The sequence below is a fragment of the Varroa destructor genome, unplaced genomic scaffold, assembly GCF_002443255.2.
Source record: "Varroa destructor unplaced genomic scaffold, Vdes_3.0 BEIS01000001.1, whole genome shotgun sequence".
Lineage (NCBI taxonomy): Eukaryota > Metazoa > Arthropoda > Arachnida > Mesostigmata > Varroidae > Varroa > Varroa destructor.
The window spans coordinates 14,118,404-14,137,477 of record NW_019211454.1 but is presented as its reverse complement, the minus strand read 5'-3'; the positions used below and the strand labels follow the sequence as shown (position 1 = coordinate 14,137,477).

At 45.4% G+C, this 19,074-nt stretch overlaps 1 protein-coding gene across 4 annotated transcripts in view; it reads right to left on the bottom strand.

The window, feature by feature from the left end:
* The window catches only part of LOC111254872 (uncharacterized), a 97,818-nt gene that overhangs the window by 53,440 nt on the left and 25,304 nt on the right, over positions 1-19,074 (bottom strand). For all 4 annotated transcript variants that reach the window (XM_086977582.1, XM_022816210.2, XM_022816199.2 and 1 more), the window contains 2 exons: positions 6,811-7,179; positions 5,756-5,976 (listed from right to left, as the gene is read on the bottom strand). In XM_086977582.1, the coding sequence (XP_086833708.1) occupies positions 5,756-5,976; positions 6,811-7,179 (590 nt within the window). The remainder of the gene's footprint in view (positions 1-5,755; positions 5,977-6,810; positions 7,180-19,074) is intronic.

The window sequence follows — 19,074 nt, the reverse complement described above, 5'->3', positions numbered from 1 at the left end:
TCGCCAGTTTTTAAAAGTCCAGTAGTTCCGTTTCTACTTGTAGTGCGGTAGCAAAGACAGCTGAGACTTGCGATCGGTTTTAGACGCTATTGTAATACGTGCGTGTTGTACGGCGGGGCCAAAACAATCGAACAGCAATCAGTACAAACAAGACGGAACTCAATATAATGCAAACATTTCTAGATTACAAGGGAGATAATAGGCAAACATTGTCTAATTTTTACTTCGTTCATTCCGTTTTGTGTCTATAACGAAAAGTGACTCATCGTTTTGCAACTTATCACAGAACAAATTGTTCCCATCTGTGTACGCTTCTCTTGCAATATTCCGCCTATTATGTCATACGGTTCCCATTACCGCTCGTTCATCCGACGCGCTGCAGAAGACGCCAAGCGAAATTGCGGATAACGTAGTTGTAACTACACAAAAAGATCTTATCATTGATTATCTCGGCGAACTTGAATATGTCTACAGGCCCAGATAATAACACCTATTTCCCATTTGCCTTTGCAGGAGCAATTCAATTGATGCTCACCTAATATCTTTACGCCTGTGGCAGTGGCGCTGCTAGTGACCAAGGTAGATAATGGCCATCAATGGAAAGACGGTTGTCGGCGCTTTGGTGGCCCCCCAGGCACCTTTTTTGATACTGAACACTATAGAGACTCAAAAGGAGAATGAATGATGGCGCGACATATCTCTTCGTCCTGGAGTCCTTCCAGTAAATCTGTCTACTTTATGCCGATAGAGCCGACGCAATCGACTTTTATAACTCGCCGGCCCAATAGAGAAAGACTTCAGGGCGTTCGTTAGCGACTGATGAGTTTATGTGACAGAAATTGCGGGGCTAGAAGTCAATCGGTGGTCTGGGTAAAATATAATGATACGACAGGGTGGAAGGTCATGAGAATTACGGGCCAAATTTTACCGTAGCGCGATATAATTGTTCTCCATATGGAATGCCGTACTCAAACGAAAAGCTGTTGTTGCTGACACTAAGCAATTTTTTTTGTCTAACAAAAACTAAATGCTTTAAAAGTATCTCGTTGGTTAAGTTAGACAAATGTACGTTCTAGAAAATACTTATGTTTCATATTAAAATGAAAAGAAGAGTGGTGGGACAATCCGCTGAGTATATTATTCAATTACTTCTACATTTTTTTCGACTTGATTTTATCTATTTTTATGCACTTGAAAGTACGGTCAGAAATGGCTTGACTTAACAATACAATAAGGATAAAAAGAATATCCATGTGTATGCCAGCGTGTACAAAGACGACACACATAGACGCTTAAGATTTACTAGGACAAAGGTGTATAGTTCGTCGTACCGCTTAGTTGGCCCACCGAATTTGCATATTTGATAACAGTTAGGGTCGCGACGAGCAGCGATGCACCTGTTCACAGGCACCTGTGAACCATAACAATTTGAACTGTACAAGCTCCTATAACTAGGGTTTCCTCAAGCCTAAATCATGACTTCACATCCCGCTAAAGGGGAGACACGAGACTTAATATATAGATCCGCCCCCACAATTGTAACTCCTCGCGTTCGCCGTTGCTGAAAATGGTTTGAACGCCCCTCGTTCTCGCCCCCAATTGTGTCACAGCAGCTAGGCCTTACCACAGGTTCTTCCTTCCGGGGCAGATCAGCAAACACCGTCTTTCTTCTCGGTGTCACTCATTTTTCTAGGTCACTTAGTAATTGTGTAGCTCACCCAAGTGAAATGGGTGTTTAATGCGATTAAAATGAACAGCGTATAGGGTAGTAACAGTTCGCCGGAGTGGCGGGAAGTCATACAATGCATTATGTGCTACACGCAGAGATTCGTACAAGTCAGAGAACCAAGATGCGGTAGGACAAGCCTGTTTGATTACCTACATCGAAATAGTCATATTAGCCTCAATGGGCGTACATAAGTATGTTTCTCCCCCGAAGTCAGCTGGCCTCATGGCTCAGCCTAGGTAGCTGTTTTCTTCTAATCGCTCTCAATTGTCTACCCCCCGAAGTTACATGAAGTTATGGATGTAAGGAAAGGAGCGACAAAGCTGAAAGTCTGTATGATGTAGCTTGGAGCTGTTAAGCAACCGTCCGCTTGATCGGCCTTTACACAGGCCAGGACACAAAGTTTCTAAGACCCGTAAGTTCTCACCTTTGACTCAGTGTCGGGTAACTGGTAAACGACCAGTCGTCAAAAAGATGTTTATACCGTATGCGATACATATATGTATACATAGGTAGATGTAAACGATGAGTTGCACCACCTCTAGCAGTAAGACAGGAACAGTATTAATGTGTACTGCAGCGACGGCTGCGAGGAGATCCGGATGTACTCAGTTGGAACCAATTGGTTGGACAGCGTCAACTAGCATACGCCCAACACGCTCCTTTTACACACAAACATGGTCCGAAGATACGCGAGCCGATGGACGCGCGCGGGGGAGAAGGGGGTGGGGCTAGTGGGGACCGAATAAAAGCAATGAAGCACAGTACGCGTCAGCGAAGATTGCCAACATATGACCGCCTGGCGGCGTGTACCTGTTTGAATGAGCTCGTCCTAGCCCTCTAATACTAATTATATGCACCCTATCGTCGGGTGCAGGCATCGTGTGTAGCCCCCACAGTTATACACAACTTTGACCCCAGATCCTTTAGATATTTGACACGCCCCGTAGCTGCGACAAAATAGGATAGCAGGTGCTTCAACCAAGAAAAGATCACCTGAATCGACATCATGTGCACCGCAGCAGCAGCAGCACCCCCAATGCGTTTACATTGGTTCACTTGTTCGCGAATAAACCAAACCGATGCATCCGGAACAGTCCGCTTCCCTAGCCAGCATCGCTATCGCGTATACTTGCGGCCGAACACTTGCACAGCAAAAGGCCTATAAGCACAGCTTGAATGACCCAGAATTGTCGCTAAATGCGGACACATAGTGTTGTGGTGCAGGCAACTGGCAAACTCGTCACTGGACAATTCGTTGTCACAGTAATGCCACTACAAACTATCGTAGTATAAGTAAAAGCGAAGAGATATGCAAATGTTGTCCACACAAAGATTCCCTATGTCTGGGTTTTACCCTTGTCCCAAACGCTTTGCAAGGAAACAGACGAAATAACAACACAAAAGATCACTGCTACCCCTCGGAAGCTGTGGGTACGGGGGATACTATGCGCGGCCGCTTACTGCCGCTTCTGCGTACTCCGAGAAGACGAGAAAATGAAAACAAGTTAGTTTAAGAGCTACCGCACGCAAAGTAAGCGGACATCATGATTGTGTACGTGTGTGTGCTTATATCGTCTCTCGGTAATGGCTACACATGAGCTGTGCATCATAAGCGCAGTGCACACATAGTACCCGAACGGAGAGAAGATACCTCGGGCGCGTCTGCTGAACCCTACAAGGGGGTGAACGCCGCGAGATCGACCAGGCTAGCGGTGGCCAATGTTGACACTAAAGATTATTGCGATTAACAGCAACAGCAACCACTAACATGGCAAAAGCTGAGGTGTAGCAAAGAAATCAAAGGCAAGAATGTTGAGAGTAAATGATAGAAGCAACACAAAAATAATTACCTAAGGCTGAGTCTACTATATTGTTAGAACAAGGCTTCTTCTAACGGAACGATTCGAGCTAAGGCCGACATGATCAGTTTGGAAGGCAAATACGGTCAATATGTACGCTCGTATTAACTGGACAAAATTGAAACGAAACGAAAATGGACATTTTATGCTTAAGTGATAGCCAAAGTTGATGGAGCACGTAGGATACAAAGTATGAATCTTAGCCGCATGTACAAATATTAAACGCAGCGATATTACTTATGGAGGGAAGAACTGGCTCCATACAAAGCATGTATAGCTTCGTAAAGCAAGACTCGATTTGCAAATAATCAGAAAACTTCAAGGCTAACTCCTGCCTGCCAAATAGTGGCGTTAGATAATAGCCATCAGCGTTATAAACCCGATTATATGTACGCAAACTGTAGCAACTCGTGCTAGATCGGCATGGATCATACCAAATTCGTAGCACTAAAATGTCGCCCATCAATGTGACACTCAAGCCTCTTTTCGAAAAAACAAGCCAGCATATTGGGTCTTCTCTAGAACACTTCACGCATATCTTCATGGACACTGTCGCTCCTTCACAAGCGTGACGTATGGCAAAATGTATGCACGATACCTTTGGAAAGATCCCACAAACTGTTTTCATGCCGTAATAGTTGTAGTCAAACCACCGAAAGAATATGCACAATCATACTGTTCCTCACCTGTAGATATAAACCTAGGAAAAATGACTATATTATTAGCAAATAGCCAATATCTTCACAACAGTTAAGTTCACTCGCTGAAACTGTGTTAGAAGACATTCGGAGTATGTGCGCTTCGCTCAATGAGGAGGTCGCTCCGAAAATCATCGTCATCACTATCAAAAAACAATGAGAACATCGCAAAGCCTACGATCCAACGCACAGTCTGTATACAACAAGCTAGCTGCCGCTAGAGCTAGGCGGCGCGGGTCACGACGGACTCATTTGCCGTTGTCGCCGGTCAAAGCTCTTTGTCGTCGTCTTTTACCGCTGCCAACTTACTGCTCACCAGTCTATATGGCCTACAACCTGGCACATTTTTCTTTTTCTAAGATCACGTTAGACACAGCGTTCTCAGTCGCCTTTATAGCCGACTCCGTTCATTGTTCATACAATTACTGTGTTCGATTTTTTTCGAGAGATAGAGAGAGATATCGTGACCCCGGCTGTATAACTTAATTATCGACTTCCTTTAAGTTAACGAATGATTTGAGATCGAGAGCATATAGTTTAGCGTTATTGTTGTTGTTGTTGTTGTTGGCGATGTCGATTATATCCTCTGTCTGTGCAGGCTATGCCCAATATCGCCGAGGTGCTAAAGCGCTAGTAAGAGTGAATAAAAGCCAAAAAAGTAAAGAGGGAGCAAAAGCTACGTGTGTCGGACTACATGAACTAGCAATGCTTCTACTACAACTACTACCAGCAAATAGAACACACCCTGCCGATTGAAAACAGCTGCCACGAGCTGCGACTAATCAGGAGCCACGAATACAGGAGCCGAAAAGTAGTCCGTGGATTGAAGGCAGGCGATAGTGCCTACACACGGAATAGCACCATCTGAACCGGAGTAGTACCAAGCCTACAGCCGTAGGTCGGTTAACGGTGCTCGATTAAGTTACTTATAACCTTCGCGTCATGTTATAGCGTACGAGGCCGGTACCGGCGGGCTCCTCTAGGTAGGGCTCGTCTACTATTGAAAAGGTTATTGTAATGAAAGAGGTCGAAATACGCCAAATCGTCAAGGTGTGCACTGATACGCATCCATGATCGAACAAAGCGGAGAACTAATAGTATCGATATCTGCTATAGTAAGTAACAATATTTGCTTCCCGGCAATTACGGAGGTGCCTTGATCAATAATCTTTAGGATTATTTTGCATCAAATGTAGATCCATGTCCAACTGTGTAATTGCAGAGAAAAAATCTAATTGTTTGAACTCCTCATTGTTGTTGAAAACATTAATCATAAGAATTATGATATAATAGACTTTTCTCGTAGGTAAAGGATTAGGTTATAAACAAGACCGTTTTTAAAAACAGAGATAAGCCGAACCTTGGCTAATGAATTATTAACGCACTTCCTAAGCCACGATACGGGAGGAAGCTGCTATTTTTGGTGTCGTCATTACGTATTTTTCACACTGTCATCATTCGATACTCACTCTGACGCGCGCCTCGGTAAGGCTGGTCCACATGGCTATCTCCTCTCGGGTCGACATGTCCGGGTAGCGGTTCCGCGAGAAGGTTGCCTCCAACTCCTGCAACTGTTGCGACGTAAAGTGGGTTCGCTGTCGACGTTGTCGCTTTTTGTTTGTGACGCCTCCACTGCCGGCCCCGGCTCCCACGACGCCGCCTCCACTGCCCACGCCCGTCGCGGAGACGCCTGAGAGAAAAAGAGCCGCAGACAACGTTCAGCGCAAAACAGAATTCAAACATTTCCCGCCGAAGGTTTCTATCTGTCCAAACCAAAAATCAGCTTTTTTCCGACCAAAAAAATGTGCAGATATTCAGATGCAAGGCTTAAATCAGAAACAACTTCAATTCATGTCGGCGGTAAAACAACAAACTCCGCAGTTGTTATGAGATGTTCACGAATCAAACAAATCTCTCCTTAATGACAAATATGTACGTTTTATTTATATTGAAGAATTGTAGTCATGTTGAATTAGACTAATCGTAAACGGCGAAGACGTCGTCTGCTCGTTTTTTCCCGCTAATTTAGCACGTGGAGGGCTCTTATGTGCAGCTACGTCACAAAGTGAATATCAGGTCGACTTCATGTCGTGGTTTTAAGACAATTTAATTATCAAAAGGCCAAAGACAGATCACGTAGTAATTTACGATACAGGTGACCTTCTATGCAGCAATGTACGGATTCGTAAAGGAATCACAACTCCTAGCTATTCGATTCCGTACTCTGCTTGATTGAACCTCTTGCAATATAATTTTCCGTCCGGAAATGTCCCACCTTTGATTCTTGCAGTTAGTTTATTTTTACTTCTGAAATTCAATAAGCCCTTAAGCTTTCGGAAAACCAAAATTGTTTCGGATACTAATCTTTCACGCCTAGGTAATGCTCATCGTAGATATTCATTAGCTATGTCTTCGAATGCGAAAAGCTACTCTACAAAGGCCATTGTTAATAAGTAACCTGTCAGATTCAGTTACTGCACTGTTATTATGTGACAATACGTTGACGTTCTCTGCTGTTACTCACAGTATTTCGGCGTGGGTGAGTGAGGGTGTGTGAGGTGTCCGGACGACGGCGACGTCAAGACGCTTCCTCCTTTTGCACTCGTTGGCGGTTTGAGTGCTGCCAATGAATCGGACACAGCTGACAGCGGTGAGTTGGCGGCGTGACCTGGAGGTCCGGTATTAGTCGAGTCGGGGCCTGCAGGGGCAAGGGATATGTGCGAAGAGTCGAGTAGCCTGCCCGCGGCCAGCGAAACCGACACCGGATCGGCGGGAGCCAGACCAACTGGGCCATTACTGATAGATGATGACCCCCCATCTCCACCTCCACTACAACCACCAATCAAACTTCCCTTCCCCAGACTTTCCATCGAAGTCGACGTCGGACTTGCCACTGGTGAGAGCGAACGTCGGGACATGAAATGGAAAAATTGAGCATAGGTAAACGTTAGAGGTACAATAATAATAAAGCAAATTACTACGTTCGAGTCAATGAAAAGAGCGAGAGAGAGAGAGAGAGAGAGAGAGAAGTAACGTCATTATAAACTATTCGCGATTACTTGAAGTTACCCATGAAAAACGTGGCTTTATAGCACATGAAGCAGAAACTTCGTGAGCTATAGTTCCTAACCATGGCGCGACAGATGATTAAAAAAGTGTATAATTTAGAAAGGGTGGAGAAATTGTTTGATTTAGAATTGAATCAATTGAAAACGTTTAAACTGTAGTAGTGGACAGTGGACTAAAGTCGTTTGATATTTAGCATTTTGTAACGACGGAGACCACCAGGTTCGGATTAGTTCGCACGCTGCGAACCCTTAGGTGTAAAAAGAAGGAAAGCTTCTGCAGCAACTGGCTAGATGAATCTCGAATCAAGCATTTTAAACCTAATGCACATCTCCAGTAGAATGTTCGCGTCGAAACTCATCGCCATGTCGTCGGAAAATGATCCCATCTGTTACAGATAGCTAATGTGTTGCGGCACTCTTCTGCCGATATCTAGTAATGGCCTAGATAAGAACGTCGATAGGACATTCACTGGCTCTACCTTTAACTGAGCTCATATTTACCGCTAATTGCGTCGGCAGCACCCTTTGTTGCTTCAGCATCTCTCTTGTATCTAAAAAGAACGAAAAACAATTGATCGTCGGAAAACAGGACAAAGGTTCGCTCGAAGCTCAAGAACGACCTTGCCGAGCGCGTGTCAGCGAGCAACGTCCGAGTGGTCACGTTGGGTAAGTTCTACTGCAAGTTACTGATAGTCGACTAAATTTAAACTAGTTTTCGCCTTTTTAATAACTCACTATAGTTCCCACCTTGTGTCTATTATTATTTATGTTATTAGATTTATGGCCATGGCTGTCAGTTTCGGTAGCGACACCACATTTTCATTTGACTGTAAGCGGTATATTTCTCCGTATCTGCTCAGTTCAATGCAAAACAAGTCACAGCAGGAGCGGTAAGGCGGAAAAGCATATGTTCTTGATTTTTTTCAAAATCACATCGACCCTACTACGCATGTTTCAATACAAAGCCTTCACACGGGAGCAGTTGACTTCACACGGCATGTTGGACTCTAACGGAGTTATGGTTAGCTCATGTGTTGGTAATACTAGTGTTAGCGGGCCTTACATGGGCGCATAATTATTATATGATGATAGTCATTACTCACTCATATTTGTTACTATTCGAAAATTATTTTTTTTCAACGCATTAAGATTTTGGTAACTCGGCCCACACATACTGATTCGTGAGAAATTTAGCACACAAATCATGCACAAGTACATCGGCAGAGCAATTTGATGTCTAGAAGATGTATGAGGTATCGATGTCTATTGTCTTTCATAAAATTACAATAGCCACCGCTATAATGACAAAAGCAGCTTGAGTCGTCGACATCTGTTCTTCTGCAAAACAAATTCTAGCTTTTATATTGTCTATCTAGCCGACCAACTTGGGTAGGTTTGTGGACAACTGGACAAACACTCTGCTCGACTAAAAGGCCCGGACGCTCGGCTTCAAACGAGACGTAGTTCATAAGTTAATAGAAACCTTAGCAATGCCTCACCAGTCGAGAGCTCAATAGATTTCCAGCTTTGCTCTGCCCTCCCACCATCCTTTCAGCTGCTTTCCGGCTAAGCGCTCTGTTTTCTTTTGTCTCCGTCCGTCGCTCTGGAAGTAGCCATAATTAGCTATAGCATACAGAATATACTATATCGGATTCGTTCTGATTAAATCAGACCGTTGAAAAGCCGACCAGACCAGTTCTATCCAATGGGGTTGCACACAGATCTGTCTGTCTGTGTAGACGCGGAACGCAACGACTAAAACGACTATTATTATTATTAGAGAGGGCATAGTCGATTCCAGAGCTCAGCGAGGCTTGTTTTGCACAACGTAAAGTGTCAGCATCACGGCTGCCGCCGCAAACGGCAGCGAATCTAGCCGAGTTGACTACACTACGTTACAATAACACAAGAATAGCTTGCTTTCTTGCTGGTCAACAGAAGCGGGAGGCAGCAGTCAGCGGGCGAGCAGGCAGGCAGGCAGGCGAGGCAGACTCTGGCCAGCTAGGCTCTCCTTCTCGCGTTTTTTCTTCCCCTCGGCTTCTCTCCCTCGTGCGCGCGCGTTTCTCCCTTCCTCCGCCTCCTTCTTGTTCGGTGGCGGCGCCGACGGCGGCTGCCACAGCACCGTTCATCCGGCTAACACACAATCGATTTGTCCGCCATGATAGAGGTGCTGGCGACGGCGGCGGCAGCAGCTACTGCAACAGCAACGGCTGTAAGCTGTCGTCGGCTCCGCCCCCCGACGAAACGCTTTGCTCCGCCCAACAAACCTGGGCCCACTGGGCTCTGCTGCCCAGCCGCGTTCGCTTACTTGCTTCCGCAGCCGGATGGTCGGCCCAAGAGCTGAGCCTGCGGACCGCTGGCGGCGGACGATGCCTGCTGAAGGAGGGCTGCTATAGGCTGCAGCAGATTCTGCTGTACTCATCCAAGAGCCCACAAGTGAACTAGACGGGGGAAGGGGCAGAGGATACTACTAAATGGGGTACGCCAAGGGATACTAAAACAGAAAAGAAGGAATAAGGGAAGGAAATTTGGTGGCGGTGCGTCGGCGGGGATCTGTGGGGGGTTCTCGCAGAGTGGATCGGGGGTAAGAAGGAACCGCAGAACTGGGCGCTGAAGGAGGAGGTTTGAGTAACTATATGGAGAACGCTAGGGACAGAGAGGCTAGGTCGACAGAGATCCAAACCAAGTAAGAAGCTCCTTCTGCAGCTGCAAGACGCTGTGAAAGATACAACGACAACACAGTGACGTGGTGCAAGAAGACACGGTAGGCTGGGTAGGCTTAGACAAGGCTCGGGTGGTGTCGGAGGACATCAGCCAACTCAACGAAGGTAGCACGGAATTTTGGATAGAGAATTTTTGGTTGTGGCTGCAAGTCCGGTGACGACAAAATCGGCGATCGGTCAAATTAGATAAATTAATTAAAAAAAAAACTATTTTTTTTGGGAATTTTAAGTTTGGTTACGACCGAGCAATGGACTTGTTTTGAGACAAAGAAGACGATTATTAGCTAAGAAGGTGTGATTTCCCGATTAATGGACTCGGGCGTATTGCAGTTACTCGATTGCTGCCATATGTTTCTAGTCGAGGTTTGGCCTGAGTTGGCGCCATACGCGACCGTTATGAGACTAGTTATACTTTCGAACACAGGATTACACTCCCTAGAAGAAATTTTGATTTATATCGTATATTTTATTTCATAAAACAAAGCTCATTACACTGTGAGTCTTTATAAGATATAATACCTATAAAATATTACCAACTGAACATTATTACCATAACAAAATGGATATAAAAGAGAACTGGAGACAGTCAGAATTTTGATCGCGATTTATATCAATGTCGACCCATAGAATTCTATCTATACTACCGCCTACCTCCGTTTATTCTATGAATATAGTGCAAGCTTCTAGTAGAAAAAATATGTCCTATCAGGAAACACTGGTCAGGCCAGAAACAGCAAAAATTGTGTAGTCATAGATGAACACGCATGCATGTACATCAGTTTACGAGCTACGCTACCTATTGTTGATAATATGTCGTCAATGCTAACGTTTGTCACCAGAATATCTGAAACTTATATGTATAGTTCTTTATTTGATTGTAGCAACAGCTGATGGACGCATGGAGAAGTTGGTATAGGTTTATCGTCCTACCTAAGAGGTCGCTTCGCGTATGAAGAAAATACAATGTGTAAAAAATCGAACGATCCAAAATCAAAGTCATCTCCGAAGCAAAAGGGACAAATATTCACGACGTTCAATAAAGTAAACAATAACTCTGAAGCTCTCCAACTCTGAATATGCGCGTTTACCAAACGTATGCAATACTTTCAATCACACAGTCATACAATAACAGAAGCGTTCTGATTAGGTGATAGAATCAGTACATGTTGCTATTAAAATACTAGTAACAAAGGCTCCTAGACCTTGTCATCGAGGTTAAGCGGTGCTAAGAAACGCGATAAGCGTAAGCTTGCTGCTGAAATCATTGCAAGCCGGAGGCGTTAAGCGTTTTCGACACATTTCCAGTCGACGGATTCGTACCTTCGCTTGGTGTTCGTCCGCCACAATATCAACAGCCGTAATTAAGGTGTCGGCCACCCACTGACCCCTAAAACAGTTGTAATTCCCCGTTTACACGAATGGCGTCCATTTGTTTTTCAAACCCGGATTTCAAATGGCTGTTTCTTTACGTAACGACAATCATTACTATAACCAAGTTTCGATATCGCAGCGGGTAGCGGATGGTCCGACGTGCGATGACATCAACATATTATAGCGACATAAGGTAGGCGTGTCCCTGCTCCTGTGCATGCTCGATCTACACCGGCATTATTATAAATATAGGTTTTATATAACCTTCCGCATGTCTACGATTACGTCTGTAGATACGGTCATAATAATGACTGAAACCCATCGACGAATACCTGATACCACAAATACGCCATTTGCGATTTCCTGGTATAGACGAGACAACGTCGTCAGAGGAAGATTTGCGGATTGCTTCTTAGCCACTCAGACACAATCCACTACAATCGTCCGTGGTTAGTAGCGGACGAAAAACACCCCAGCGAAGGTCCCGCACCAGGAGCGTAGAAGTAGCCTCTTGCAGAGCTCAAAACAGTATAGTATGGTGGCGAAGGTTAACTACCAGCCAAAGCTCATCTTGATCCCTCAGGAGAGATCTCTTTGCAGCAGAAGAGCACAAGAAGACGTCGAGCAGACGATATGACTGTGATCGTTGTATCCTCGGATCCTCAGCTATCTCTTGTAGCTACTACCCGTTTCCCTTTGGCCTTGTGCCCCCATCCGTAGATCCCACCTCTCTGGCCTCTACTAACATCGTATCTGAATCCAATCTAGCAGGATCTCGTCGCCTGTTAAACAAGAAGTCGATCGAAGAAAGTCGGATTCGACAAGTTAGGGGATTCTGCCGCTCCCCGTTCGTTGTTCTGGTTGTCTGTTTGACGGTCCAAGCGAACCGGCGCGGCTGCCTCCAGCTAATTGAAACCCTGAAATTTCAGGACCTCGAAGGAAGTGACTACGCGTCGTCGGCATCATAGAAACAACTCTGGTGTCTGAAGATGGCGCAACTGAATAGATCTCGCAGTGGGGAGAGCATCAAGCATTCAGTCGAACAAAAGTCCAATGCCAATTCCAACCAAGATGGCCGCTCTATGGAAGCATTGAAGTGGGCGTTACGTGTCTAGTATTTATCTGCAGCAATCTGAGCGGGATGGGTTCGGGCCATAATGGAGCGTAGATGATGCCAGGAAAGATTTAAAGAGCAGAGCACATGTATAGCAGTTAGAAGCCGTCTTGCACAGAAGATGATGGTAAACAGTGAAAAGCCGGGGACTATTGGGCCAGTGGACCATTAGTGCAAAATGGGCTGGCCGCCAACGAGATGTAAAAATGCCCTCACTCTCCAGTGAGGTCCAGAATCTCTTCTTAAGTTGTAAGTAACGAAAGATTCCTGCCTAGCCTCCAGCTGATAGTTCGATTCTCGATTTCAGTTGCAAAGCCGCGTGCTGGAATTGCAGCGCTACTGTTTATTACATCTGCAACTCTCATTTACTGCTACAATCAACTTGCGTTGTCACACCGCGCGGGCCTCAATAAGGCCCCAGTGCCGCGAAGTTCAAGGGTGCAGGCGACAGAATGCACTCTCGCTCGCGAGCGCTCACCGAGCCTTAGAAAGCGTGCCAGTCAGACTGCTAGCAGGCAAGGCTTCGATCACTTTCTCGTTTGTCCGAGGCCCAGACGTATGAAGGAACTGAAGCTAGCTGAAGTGTTTCACCACCCGTTTCTTGGTGTGCATCTCATTGTTGGCGCTACCTGTGCCTGATCAGCCCTTCTGTCGAGAGTCCACTGCCATCACCATCGCCGACGTTATTCAGCTCCGTTCCTCACTAACCTTACTGCAAGGTACAGGAGCTCGTCGAGGTTGAGTCAGAAGAGACGATAACAGTGAGAGGACAGTCAGACCAGCCAGGAGCCCGACTAGAGGCTAGTGGGTAGAATGGGGAGGGGATGCCATCATTGGGATTAGGGGATTACACACTAGCAGAGAGCAGGCATTGCTCTTAGTCGTTGTTGGCTGTCGCATGCTCCCGCAGGCCAGTGGAAAGCTGGCGGAGACCCAGCAAGCCAGGAAGGGCCACTATCGCCGCCGCCGCTCCCAAAGATTCCCTTCAGCCCTTCGCGCTCGAAACGTTCCATTTCGTTCCATCGCCCTGTACGCTAGGTGGCTATCTAAGCAGCGAGCAAGCCAGGCACCACACAGCTCACTAGGCTAGACGGCTGAAGCAAGGCTCGATTTGGCGGAGGTACTCCATTCAGCAGTGGAGCATCAGTCTAAGATGCCTCCTACACTGCAGGGGCAAGCAGCTTTCGCAAGAATGCACAAAACCACGGGAAAGCCCCTCAACAGTGAACTGCGTGTATAAGAGGATGGGGCGCCCGCAGCTTTGCAATAACTGAAGAGCTAAAACTGCTCGCTGCGTGTAAGTCGTATTATCTACGCACTATTATAAGATGCGTCTGAGGAACATGCCGAGGCAGGTTAAGTTAGAGGGTAAAAAAAAAATTGCGTGTGTATGTGTTATGTTCTAAAACTCCGATGTGTATTATCTGAAAATGACTAACTAAATACATCTTACCGCTGCAGCAAAACATGGTCACTAGGTACCAGGATGCGTCTCACCATTTCAATGAGACTATCGATGATAATACAATTTAAGCTAAAACGATTCATCATCAGGTCCAGCATTCGTTGTGTTCCTCCACTACTGGAGCAGAATGCTCATACACACGCGCAGGCACCAGCTCATAAACGTCCCCGATCAATCGAGATTTTCCCGCTTGCTGTAGTCCTACGTAAGGCTAGCCAATACGAATCAATCGGTTAGTTAGCTCGTTAACGACTGAGGTTGCGTAAGCTCTTCTCTCTGGCTGTCTGCTAACCATCCAGTAGCCATACGAATCAGTTGGTACATTTGAAATGTGACCCTTGATAACGAGACCGCAGAAGAGTCAATGGGACGACGGGCGCTGTTGGGTCGTGTCTGAAACGGGTGTCTCGCTTTTTCGCCGGAACAAGTTTATGTTTCGGCTGCCGCCGACTATCATAGGCTTTGAATGCAGGCAACAATTCCCTCCCGCGGCCGCTCTCTACCTCAGCTTAGCATCAAGAACATCTCTGCGACATGCTCCTACCCCCCAAAAAACCCTGTTCGATCCATCGAACAGAGCGAAAGAAAGCGACCGTTCGAAGAGCAGGGTCCTTCTCATCACCACAAATCTCCCTTACGACGAAGAGACCTTCCTATTCAGGGCTAAACCTTTCGCGCAGGACTCAGAACGGTGTTGATTTCGACGCGCTAAAACTAATAGGTTCTTGAGAAGGAAGTTCGAGAGAGCCACAGACTTTTATATGTTGCGTTTTCAATTGAGATACTGAAGCACTTGAATGACGAGCGATAGAGTCAGCAAGCAGGAGGGGGCGGCAATAGTCTCCACGGGTTGTCGTGTCGACAAATAGTTCGTGGAATGCGGAAGCTCAGTCATTCGGCTGTCATCATTGAATAAATAGATGCATACAACACAATTGTGAAGGACCCAACAAAGGCACATTCTATCAAATATATCGGTTATCATTTACAGAAAGATGAAGTTCGCCTTTTTTTAGTGTAAAAAAAGTACTTTGTTTTACTGAGGTAATCTATCGAGCCGTAGTTAACTTCTCCTATAGGACACCTGCATATGTAGACACAAACAGATACACGCACACCATTTAGGTGCCACATTGTATAGAATAGATCCTTGTGAGGATTGGTATTGCTGACTGATCGCATAGCTGCTTTTGTGGGTAATTCCCCAATTCGTCTCCGCTGTCTATTTCGGTTCACTTTTTCCCGACTACCCGCGTCTATCGCCCACATATATATGAATAGGGAAAGAGATTTAGGGCACTGCGTACTGCTGACTAGATCGGCAAGAGGGAAACAAACCCCGCCATTTTGTCTCTAAACGTAACAGAAGGTGAATCGGAGACAATAAACTGATCACTTTAGATTACGGCCCGCCTTAGCCAAACGGGACGTTCGTCAGTGTGACACCTGGCGGCAGCAGCAGCATTGGCGGCGGCGGCGGCGGCTCCATAACCGCCAAGTCCACAATGATATTTAGCTTTCGACTGGAAGTTGCGGAGTTCTTTTCTCTTCGATAAAGCCCAAAGCGAGTCTCGAAAATATGAAACGCTTTTCTACAGAAGGGAGGAAAAATATTGCGCTTACGCCAGTGGGAAAGCATTCGGTAACTACGCGGCGTCGTCAATGAAGGTTCTGCCGAAAACTTTGAAGCAGGGGAAAGGGAATTCTACGCGCTGGCGTGATTTACTCCCATCGGACGTAGCTACATTGACAGTTGGCAGATTCAAAAATTGGCGGAAAAAAGGTAGAGAAAGGGAAGATGCTTCGTAAACCACCGAACCGAATAAAGGGCTGAGATTGACGGCAAATGCTCTGCTGCTACAAGGGATTAGCAGTCGAAACAAATTACCAGGGAAAGGACGTCGTTCTCACACAACGACTTTCTGACAACAAATGTGTCAGGGTCCAATCCAGTCTCGTTGGGAGAATCTCCCCTCAAAGACAGTCCTATACAGGTATTCGCCCACTGGTTTTTACAGTTTCGCACAGTCGATAACTACTAGTATGTGGCCTGCGGCCACAAAATAGCAACAAAATTGTGTTTGAGACACTTTATTTTCTGGCTCAAGTTAGTTCAATAACTGAGTGCGTACTATGAAGATATTGGTTGACCTGAAACCCAGCTAGTGGGATGGTCAAACTACAGTTAGACGAATGGCTCCGTTCGACCTGTAGATAGTGAATTTTTTTAAAATTTTATCTTCACATGCTCACTCGTTTCAGTATACCTGAATCACGCAAATACGAACTATTGACCTTCAACTAGATAGACATTTACTTCCAGCTACATCCTATATTCACCTTAATACAAGTCTGGATTTGCAATACTGATTAGGCTACACGAGTTTCAGGGTGCGGGTTCAAATTTAGGGCTGGCTGTAGGCTTCGTGCAAAACGTTTTAGCATCTCACCTTCACGGGCAATAGAGTACACAAACAATAACAATTGCCATATACATTCTGATATCGTCGCTAGACTGGCTACACCGCTAAACACAAAAAATCGTTCCTATTTGCGTTTGAGTTTCGTGGCCAAAGATATGGACGGTACCTTCTAACTGACAATGCCACGCTTGCGCGGACGACGCTGATGGCGACAAATGGTGCGCCCCTGCCTGTTTTTCACCAGCGGAAAGGAACGACAGGGTGAAAGCTCTATGTCGAAAGCTCTGGAAGCTTCGTCTACCACAAACATCATTCGTGGCTGAGCTGGACGCCCGAATAGATGATGATCCCGTACAGATACCGTGTAAAAAAAGTCGTCAAAGTGATTCGGGCTTAATCGACCAGTAGTTGCTCAAACAAATAAATTTAAATAAACCTAGCTCAAGAGTTTTAACTTTCACTGCCAATTTCACAGCATTAAAGTGAGATAGTTTCAAACTTTTTAACGTACAGAGGCAACTCGTTCTATTGTACACCCTTACCCCACACATCGACCAGACAATTTCAGATCGCTGACAAGCGATCTGATACATTAAACTGACGTATCGTACTTCAGAGATCGTAGACGTGATAGCTTGTTATAATTAGATTATTTTAGGGAGTCTAGTATTCACTTATGCTTGCTAATATCAAGTGGGCGCATTGTACGTTACCATCTAACATTGAACAACTAAGTGGTGATGTTTAAGTGAGCTTCACTGATTTTAGGTGATTTCCTGGTGATTCCGTAGGTAGAGTATTGAAACGAGTAAGGGGACAGAGCTCACAGGGTGGTAGAAAGCACTGATCAGCAGACTGCAATAGATCCATTGGAACAAATGTGCACTACGAAGAACTAGTGAAGTATTTCAGGTTCCTGAACATGAAGCCGGCAACGTTACTGAAACTGAGGGTAATGCCTCCGCTGTTGTCGCGTTAAATTCGCAATATCGAAAAAGATGTACTGTTATTTACGCTCAAAAAGGTAGATTCGGCTCGCATAATGTCGTCGAGAATAAATGAGAAGACCGTGGTATCGTTATATCGAAAACTCCGCTTCGCCACAACCTCCTCGAAAAGGTCGGGTTCGTCTGAATTACGCAAGCCCGTCTTCGTTTGGCAGACCAAGTCAACAATCTGACTGTGAAAAACTGGAGAAACGTCTGCTTTTTAAGCGAATCTCATTTTGGAATGAAGTATCTCTGCAGGATCCACTCACAGATGAGAGGGTCGAAAATTGCTCCGAAGAGTTATCGCAGGGCATAACGTCGAAAAATTATGACGCTCGAAATTTTATTACGTAGCTTGTCAACAGTCTGACAATGTTTGTCGACGATTCTATTGACGTGTAAGGTAGAAAAGTGACTCCTCCATAAGTTACAAATTAGGTGAACATGTTTAACTTCACTGCTGTGCAATATGTCCTGAAAGTTGAAACTATCCGACTGCATTCACTTGAGTCTACTTCATTGGACACCTAATATATAAGGTGGCTATTTGTTTTGTCGTCCTTCGCTATCCAGTCCTTACATGAGTCGAACTTATGAAAAAGACAGAAAAAATAGTTAAAACGATCGTTTCCGCAAAGGTTGAAGTGCGGCAGCTAACTATGAGACAACTTCCGTACGATTACCTTGTCTCCCTACGCTACAAACGTCTGAAAGGATCGAACCGGGTGAGCGCTTATGCTAGCGCATACGATGGCCAGGCGATTCCATTCAGGGGTGTGCCTCTTATACTAGTGGCGCCTCATAAAAGTCGCCGTCGTGTCACGTTGACAATGTGTTCCTCTGAGGCTGAAATCCTCTCTGATGCTGACTTTCTAAACGCAGTGATTTTTCCTGTACGTTCTACTAAGCTCAGTGTGTGACTATTTTCGTGTCTGACAAGGGACGCGTCTACTGTTCAATTAATTTTGTCGAACGTCATCGATATGGGCTGAAAAAGCTAGCAAGCTTGTTAAATCGAGAAGGTAACATCGGTGCCGACAAGAATCTCGACATTTCACAGAAACAAGCGTCAATAACAAACTCATGGAGACGGATTGCGTCCGCTGAACTAAGCTCGATTCTTTGGCTCGGTCGGTTATCCATACATGTCTATGGCTGAGGACGTGTTAATCCACGTTAACTAATGACCCGACCAATCTGCGTGCGTCTTAACTCTCGAATCAATCTAACACCCCGGAGGTCTCGCTAGGCAGCAACTGCTGGCATCGTGCCAGTGGCCCAAGTCCGTCAGGTTCTATAATTCTATTTGCTGATTTATAAAGCTCTGCCAGTCGACCGGCGACACGCAACGGCGCACGCAGCTCGAATTATTTGAAATTATTCAGCCTACTAAAAACTTTTTATGTTAAAAAGTTTTTAGTAGGCTTTTTGGGACTTTTTTTATTAAAGAAAATTATGACGCGTTAAATGTACAATACTTCCGCGATCGAATGCTGTTTAGTCTGCAAAAACAAACGATGAAAAAAAACTTGTTCGACTGCCAGTTTTTTCAATCTCTAATGCGTCACGTCGCGCTTCAATGCTTGCTGGAATAATTTACAAAACCAATCTGAAGGGAATCAGTAACTTAATGTT